This window comes from Anastrepha ludens, chromosome 6 (genome assembly GCF_028408465.1).
Source record: "Anastrepha ludens isolate Willacy chromosome 6, idAnaLude1.1, whole genome shotgun sequence".
Classification (NCBI taxonomy): Eukaryota; Metazoa; Arthropoda; class Insecta; order Diptera; family Tephritidae; genus Anastrepha; species Anastrepha ludens.
In genome coordinates this window covers 16,097,514-16,106,708 of record NC_071502.1, presented here as the reverse complement: position 1 = coordinate 16,106,708, position 9,195 = coordinate 16,097,514, and the positions used below count along the sequence as shown (strand labels likewise).

General features: G+C 37.7%; 1 protein-coding gene across 1 annotated transcript; it reads right to left on the bottom strand.

The window, feature by feature from the left end:
- Positions 1-8,579: 8,579 nt before the first annotated feature.
- Positions 8,580-9,195, bottom strand: LOC128867447 (uncharacterized). Its single transcript, XM_054108650.1, has one exon. The coding sequence runs from the start codon at positions 9,063-9,065 to the stop codon at positions 8,901-8,903; it is 165 nt and encodes a 54-aa protein (XP_053964625.1). The 5' UTR covers positions 9,066-9,195; the 3' UTR covers positions 8,580-8,900.

The following is a 9,195-nucleotide window of genomic DNA, read 5'->3' as shown; positions in this document are numbered from 1 at the left end:
ACTTTCGATTCTTACGTGGAATTCAAAATATGATAATTTGTATTTATGTAAATCTTCGGTTGGCGTGAAGTTATTGAAAAAAGAATAAATAAATAAATGAATCTTTAATAAGAAATTAAGTTTAAGTGAAAAATAAAAAATAAAAAATTTGTTTATTATACGAAAATAGAGTTTTTTTTTTACTTTTTTCTAACTAAATTGCAGTAATAAAAATGTTTAACCTTGAACAATGTCAAGTAAATTTAATCAAAGAATTTACTATTGAAATAATAAAAAAACTCTATATATAATATATATAAATATATATGTATAAATGTATGCATTAAACTGAGCTAAGCAAAAATGATTGAGCTCTAATGAAAAAGAAATAAAACAAAAATAAAATTTATTGAGCAAAAACCATCGTTGCAAGCGTTTCACTCGAAAATCATAAGTTGAGAGCTCGAAGGTTCCAAGTCTTTTCGCCTGGGGAATTGGAGTTGTATTTCTCAAGCAGTAGCTCTCGGGATAAGGGAAGCTTGCAGGATAATTAAAAACCTTCAGAAGCAGAAGCTTTTTCTTTATTATAGGATTAAATCCTGTTCAACAACATTTTATACAAGAAATTCGGTTATACAATTTGTTTGGTTATAAATAAAAAGTAAGTAAAAGTAAGTAAAATAAGTAAATAAATATCAAGTATCGATAGAGCTGGATGTCCAACACTCATTCCGTCCTCAGTTTTCACGTCATTGCAGATTTAGCTAACCTATTGTCAGGCATGCGTAGCACATGATATTTCCACTCCCTTTTTCGTCTTCGACTCCACCAGACAATGTCTTGCGTGTCACATGTCCCTCTAGTCTCATCGTTTCGCATACGATCTCTGCGGGAGTGTCCTGTGATTAATCGCAATGTTGCCATCTCAACCTTGGACATTGCTTGTTGTGTTAAACAAGAATTTCGCGGAAAAGAGCATACAATAATTACATAATTTGGGATGTCCCTTAAACAATTCAACTTAGAGAAGCATATGGCAAAATTCTTATCCGAGTTATGGAACCAAAATTGAGTGAATATTGCTTTCGAAACGCTTTTGCCACTCGATTTAGTGCGAGCTATAGAGAATTTGTTTTATGGAAGTTCGAGTTATTGGACCTCGACTGTACTAGTTTTACTAAAATTTTTTTTACATATTTTTTTTTAAATATTTTTTTGTTTTATAATAAGCCCAACGGCAGTAAACCGACAGAAGGGACGCAGTCCGCTTGGCGGATTATTTTTGATTCTGTGACAAGAAAGGCATTTTGACTCTGTTCGTCGAAAGCAAAAAATATTGAACTTTTTCTTCTTCTTGATTGGTGCGATAATCGCTTAAGCGATTATGATTGTGTTTAACAAAGCGCGTCAATCGTTTCTTTCTCGTACTAACCAGCACAAGTTGGATACGCAGCCAAGTGAAGCCAAGTCCTTGCGCACCTGATTCTTCCGAAGCACAGGAGGTCTTCCCCGTCCTCTACTACCAGCTGATATCGCATCGAATACTTTCGGATCCCTTCGAAGGACATGTCCTAGCCAACGAGGCCGCTGGGTCTTTACTAGCTGCACTAAGTCTATGGCGTCGTAAAGCTTACACAGCTCATTGTTCTATCGCCTGTGATACTCGCCGTCACTAACGTGCATAAGTCAAAAAATCTTTCGCTCAAACACTCCTAGTGACGTCTCATCGGATATTGTCATCATCCACGCTTCTGCGCCTTAGGACGGGCATGATGAGAGGCTTATAAAGTGTTTGTCTTGGGCGTCGAGCGAGGACTTTACTACTCAATTGCCTACTTAGTCTACTTACTTGGCAAGAATCTCTCTTGGATTCTCACGTTGGATTTCTAGGCTGACATTTTTGTCGATGCCGAAGTCTTTTACAACCTCGAAATTATAACTGTCAACAGTGAAGTGGATGCGGATAGGCGAGTACAGGGACTGCTTGTTTGATGACAGCCAGTACCTACTTCGTTTTGCATACCTCCTCGTTCACCACCATTGCCATTCGCTACTTCTAAAATTTTTATTTTTTATTAATTTTTTTGTCCTTGTTCCCTCCAGTCGGGAGCATAGGGCCTCGACAAGACTCAGTCTTGCGTTGGTTTCGTTAATCTATTTGCTTTCTGACAGGGTAGGTGATTAGCCCGCCGCTACCAGTCCTAAGTAGTGGGAATGCCCACCTGTCTTTGCTTAGGAATACCGTCTTCTTACTGCCCCATCTTTGCTTCACATTTTTCTGGCAGAAGGATCGCACAGATTGTTGAGGACTTCGCTACATTTTGGTGTGTCTGCGCTATTACCGCGATTGCCCGCTTCCTCTTGCTGGCGCCACTGATGCAATGTGCACTAACTAGAATTAGCTTTATTAAATATCCAGGATATACCGCAAGGAGGATTCTAGTATGGTTTAGTATCCCAAATTTTTGTTTATCATTTTCTTTTTTACTTAATGATTTCTTCTCGATCTTCCTTTAAATTTTTGTTTAATTGTTATTTTTTTCTTAATTTTTAGTGGTTTTTTTATTTGTTTTTTTTCGAAAAGTTTTAAAAAAACACTTCATGTAATGAAAAAAATGCATGCCAGCATAATTTAATAATTTAATCAGAAATTTAACCGAGAATTTGTAGGTAAATACTTTTTATTTATTTAAACACCTACGATCTCTTCTCATATACACCCCGTTGCAATATTATAAACACACCACTAATGTTTTTATTTAATTATAAAAATGTAGTTCATACTACAACAAAAACCATATAAGGCAAAGTTTAAGACTGTGTCCAAAACTTCTTCAAAGCTTTGAACTTTTTAACCAGAATTTTTGAGTTTTAATGTAACAAAGTGCAAGTTTCGTGTGTCTAAAAAATGCCGATAATTTTTAGCAATTTTTCATTTTTATTTTTTGTTGACAGTGACAAGCTTTTTCTTCCATATAAAAAACTTTCAGATGTACTTTGCGGAAAAATACGTTACGATGAATGATGGGGCCACATAAAAAAAACACACACACACAAAAGACCCATCCACATTGCCTTTTTTTGTTGGAAGGCGGGGCAGACGCACAGAAAGTGGTCCGCCGTCTCATCCTTCTCTCCACATGCTGGACAGAGTGCACAGTCTAAGATGCCTTTTCCATTTGATTTGCCCATTGAAAGTCGCCCATCACCAGTCCAACCTGCCGCCTACAGTCCCCTCAGCTTTGTGAGACAGGAGGAACTGCGACAGTGCAGACTTTCGTCGTCAGCTATCCACCCTTTTTCAGCCAGTACTCCAATTTTTCCGACGTCATATCGTCAAATATCCACAAAACAAACTAGCTATCGACTTCAAGCTTCAACTGGAACTTCAAAAAGGTCTCCTTCCAGCCATGTGCTGTGCTGTGAACTATACAGCCCTGCGAGCTCCCAAGCCGGAGTTAACTGAAATCTCGGAACTTGATTGCCGCACCAACAGCCTCACTAATTTTATTGATTATTTAATATCCAATTTTATATTTTTTTTGATGTCCAAATATCAGCGAATTCCCACTTCCATTTCAAATATTCCATTAACACAACTCAATTTTCTTTTATTTTACGCTGTGTTTTTATTTCAATCAAGAAAATTAAACAAAAAATTTATTTTTTCCATAAAAACTATTCATTCTATGAAATAATTTGTCGAAATAACACTAATTTCAGCATTTCATGCACGCCACCAGCATTTTTAGCCACACTTTTTGCCGCCACCACCAGTGCTGCGCTTGGCTCCACCACCGATTTTCTTGGTGCCAGACACCAGCTGCATTTGGCTGCAGCTCCAAAACAAAAACAATAGTAGAGGCAGACTCAAAAACGATAGACGCATTTTGAATATTTTTTCGCTTGTAACACTTTATAGGCGTAAGTCTTCCGTCAGCTACAGCTCGCCGGCAATTGATCCTACACCACTAACATTCCCACTTATATAGGCTGTTGGGAGGCTGTTTGCGTTAGGTGTTGGAATCTCTTGTTTCTATTTGTCACGCCCTGCAGAATTACATATATTTTTAGCTTAATAAAAGATTGTAGTTTTATTTTTTTTTGATAATAGTAATTAATTTTAACTGGCACGCGAAAGAATTTTCAACCTTTTGTTGTTATTAGAAATTTGATTTTGGGATTCACCCAAGGGTTTTCCATTGCAAAGCTCTGCTGAATTAATATATATCGAAGAGACTGATTTCTTTGCACTGCATAAAAAAATAGATAATACGTTTGTTCAATTCAATTAAAAACTAATTGAGAGATCCGAAACGTACATACATACATAGGTTGTGATGACTCAGTGAAGAGCTGGTCATGAGACAATGAGGTCTTGTAGGAAAACCATGATTTCACGAAGACCTTAATACCTTTTTGGGAAGTGAAGTCTTCATTTAACTAGGAACGAGCATTAACTCCTATAATATAATAACTCAACGGAAAATCTGTCTTACCAACAAGTTCTACTTTTTTTTTGGCTGAGGTTAGGTTAAAAATGTGTGTGGTAATTCCACTAAAAACATCCCTCCTCTTCTCTCCTCAACCACGGGACTGCTTCCGCTTTGCTTCGAGGTAGAAGTCTAAGACGGCGTCCTAAGAGAGACACATTCGCTTTTTTTTGTCGAGACAATTAGCAAGTCACAATTAAGTCCATTGTATTACACTCGGATTGTACTACACTCGGATTCCCTTTTAATTTTCTTTAAATCTACCCGTTCTCCGAAGAAATCTGAGATCTGAACATTAGTGACAAGAACCTCAAACCTGATTATAGCGAAGGCGGGGCAGACGCACAGGAAGTGGTCTGCCGTTTCATCGTCCTCTTCACAAGCTGGGCAGAGAGCACTGTCTGAGATGCCTACCTTTTCCATGTGCTTCGCCCACAGAAAGTGGTCCGTCATCAGTCCAACCAGCCGTCTTCACTGGATTCTGCGTAATGACAAGAGGGTTTACGACAGTCGATCGGACATGGCAGGTAACATCAGTTTAGTCCATCTGCAGCCTCTCACAGCCTTCCAAGCTCGCTTGTGGATTGTAGTAACCCATTTGCTAACCGTGGCTTTGATGGCCGCAGAAAGGAGTGGCAAAACGGTCTATGGGCCAAAGAAGTTACCCCTGGACCCATGTTAGCATCAGAGTACTTAGTCTACCGACATAATTCAGCTTGGATTTACAGGACTCGAATACCCCTGATATGGTTGGGGGGCTGTCCGAAGCCATGAGCACAGCTTGGCTGTCGCTGCAGACACACACACAGATCTGCCTCTCCATCTGGTTTCCACAACAAAGTTCATCGCTTCTTGAACCAACCGCATACACCTTCGCTTGAAACACAGACGCATGAATTTCGTGAGCAAAATGCATTTTGTCCCGCTGTATTCCACGTAGACCCCAGAGCCGGAGCCGTGTGCGGTCCTGGAACCTTCCCTGAAAATGCAAAAACTGTGTTTGCCGGGCTCATTGTCAGAGTTTGACCATAATTGAGCCTCTGGCAGCACCACACTGCATCTCTTTTCAAGTACGACTCTTTATGGCAAGGAGTCAAGAGGCGTGGAAAGAATCGTTGTATCAAATTCCATGTCTTTTCTGTTTTCCAATACCGGACAGAGGCCGTACCAGTTCCCATTGTGTTTCAGCTTGTAGATGGCATTCAAGATCTCTCCTTGGATGAAAGCATCAAGTGATGGTAGACTAATCACAGCATCTAATGCCGGGCCTGAAGTAGTCGCAAAAGCTCCAGTGCAACAGATGGCCACAGTGCATTGTAATCTTGATAAGGTCCTCCTGACTCCCACGAGAGAGAGTTTGCCCATCCAGACCACTGATGTATAGGTGATAATAGGTCTTATCATAACCGTGTAGATCCAGAGGATCTTGCTAGGGGAAAGACCCCACGTTTTCCCAAAGACACCTTTGCACTGCCAGAAAGCTGTCAGTGCTTTGGATGTCTTTATTTCAACGTGTAACTCCAAAGAAGTTTACTTTCGAGGATTACTCCAAGATTGTAATATGATTGCAAATTACGAAATTCGTTTTTTTTAATAAAATTAGTTTGTTAGCTTATTTAAGCTTAGAAATTGATTGAAATTCTCGTTAAAAGAAAGTGCTAATAGAGGCGAGAACCGTTTTCCCCTCATTAAAGTGAGGATTTGACAAAAACAGTCTCTAAAATACTTTATTTTGGAAAAAATATGTACAAATTGTGACGCTCTTGAGTCTAAACCTCACTTTATACATTTTTTATTAAAGATTTAAACTATAAAATGAGAGGAGATGTTCTGACGTGCGATTGTTCAACTCACTTTAAAGAAGCTTTTTTCTGCTAATTCCAGTTTTCTAAAATGATAAATAAGATTACGATTCCCCGAATATTCAGTATTCACTAAGAGCTCGTATTTCCTCTCTAACTAAGCTTAGGAGCCTACTTTCTGATCTTTTAGAAGGAAGATTAAAATGTTTGCCTCTTTTGCCCTGGACTGTCCATTCAGTGGCGTATGAATTTCTTGTCTTCACAGTCGTTGACAACTTTCTTTATGTTGGTCGAATTCTTGCCGATGAAATTTTGATGTGGCGCCTCATTTCGCTAGTCATTGTCATAACGGCTTTCATTTCCAACAAAATACAGATGCCATGAACCTTCGTTTGAAAGTCTGTGCGATAACTGCCCATTGGTCACCATCTTTTAAAGTACGGCCCAAAGACATCCGCACCCGCCTGTCCGTTCTCAAGCTTCGGCCTATCTGTGTACCACCTATCAATCAAAAGATTACTGCAGTGTATGAAAGTTGGCCAAAGGGCAGATTTCCTCCAAGCACTTTTAAGTTTCGTATCAAGAATTTTGTCTTCGTCATTGTCGTTTCTAAAATTGGGTTATTTATAGCCTTGAGTGTAATAAGAAATAGGCTGAAAAAAAGTTTTTAAAAGAAATTTATAGTTTTGAGAATTATTCATTGTTGAAAATATTGATATCGATTTTTAAAGCGAAATATTATATTTTTGTTTCTTTTTTTCTTTTTAATATTTTATCGCAAAATAAAATTTTTTAATTCTCTTTTTTTTTTTTTGTTTAAAAAAATGTATTTCTTTTTGTTAAAATTTTGTGAAAAAAATGTATGGGAAATTTGGGAGAAACATCCTCGATCAAATTGCTCAGTAATCTCTGAATGTTGCATAGTGGGATTTCTATAACTTTTTATTAATATCTTTTCGTTAAAATTTTTGGGACATTTTTATATGGAAATATGTGTAGCGAATGAGTGAAAAATATCGCTCTAGTAGCTGATAATACCATAATTTTCAACATTGAATAAATTTTAAAATCATAGAATTTTTTTCAAAATTTTTTTCAATACTCTTCTAGTTATACTCCAAAAAAGGTCGATCACTTTATATGGAATCGCTAACTAACGCAATGTGTGATTTTCAGAGTTAATGGTGTGGGGGTAAAAAAAGGTATTCCAGTAACAGGTGTTATGTGTTAAACAGGAGAGATGATTAACGATTTTGTATGACCGGAATTGGATGGTATTGATCTGAGTAAGCCAAACAAGCTACGAAACCATTGATCTTTTACGGGCGAAGTTTCCGGACCGCGTTATCTCTCGATGAGGTGATCACAATTGGCCACCGAAATCTTGTGATTCAACATCTTGTGACTTTTGTTCTTTGGGGCCACGTGAAAGAGAAGGTCTACGCCAACAGCGCAGGGTCGATGCAAAACCTCAAAGATGAAATTCGTGAGGCTATCGAGACATAGGGCAGCCACTTTGCAATTCGGTTATGGAAACTTTCATGAAAGGGATATTGACCTGTAAGCGTGGTGGTCATATGCCTGATGTTATTTTCCACTATTAACGGCATACCTTCCTCTTTATAATGAAATAAACATCCGATCATTTGTATTAAAAAAATTGCATTTTTCTTTGAATATTAAAATAACACCTCTTATTGAGAAACCCTTTACTTTCTATCAGTTACGAGCGAACAACTAATACTGAACATTTTTATGTGAACAGTTATCCCAATTAAATTTTCTGACAAAAATTTGTGTAGTACATTTTAGTTCTCAAAACTCTCTTGCAAATGGAGTCGAAGTGACCCGAAAAAAGGAATGCTTCAGGATAAAAATGTTCAACAAACTTGACTCTCGTGAAATTCTACTATAGAGCATTGAAAATAATATTTATATCAGAAATCGACTAATACCACCTTTCTTCCATGACCCAAGTCTGGAAACTTTGACCCAGAAATAAAAAAAATTTTCACTAAGAAAAAAATTAAAACCAACTGCACTATAACTTTGTTCTACAAGTGTAGTACTTTCAGGATTAAACGGGCAGGTTATTTAATTCACTTCTCACGGAATTTCATTGAAATTTTCTGGCAACTACATTGAAATCCAGTCGGAAGTGAATTGCAAACTTGCTTTATAAGGACGTTTTTCTGTGACACAGAAACTGTTCGACAGTGTTTTTAAAACTTTTATAAAGTCGGTCTCCATTAAACACATTTTTTTTTATTTAAATAAGATATTTTATTTTTACTAAACAGAAATGTTATTTAATAATTATCATAAAATTTGTATAATAATTTTTGATTAGAAATTAATTGAAACTCTTCCAAAACATGAAATTTATTTAACATTCTTGAGAGAACTAATACAAAAATTTTGTCATTTTTCTTCTATCTCAAACGAAAACAATTTCAACATATTGCAATTTCTCTTCACCATAACATTGCACAACAATTTTACGCCGCTCCTTCCTCAACGGTGTGGCACATTTCATCGGTTTCGGTTTCGGTTTAAAATGCTCTCTTCGTTCCGTATACTCCACACTCGTTGTGCTGCTCTCGCCACCACTCACATTCTCCTCCAGCTAGCGCCGTTCACCGGCATCATTAGTATCGGTGGTTGCGGGACGACGTGAGGTGGTGGGAGGACGTCCACGCGGTTCAGGATGTGGTTCGGCAACAACTAACGAACCCATACTGCCGATCAAGGCGAGTAGCCCGAAAACCAAGAACAACGATAACCACTTCATTGCTGTCGCAGAAAATGAATAAAGGAGTAAAATAATTCAGGTTATGTTTACCTCAACGCTTTTCGTTCGCTTTGTGAAGCTAATAATAGTGTCGCAACTTTATTCTGACTAACAATGAGCTGTGCAAATT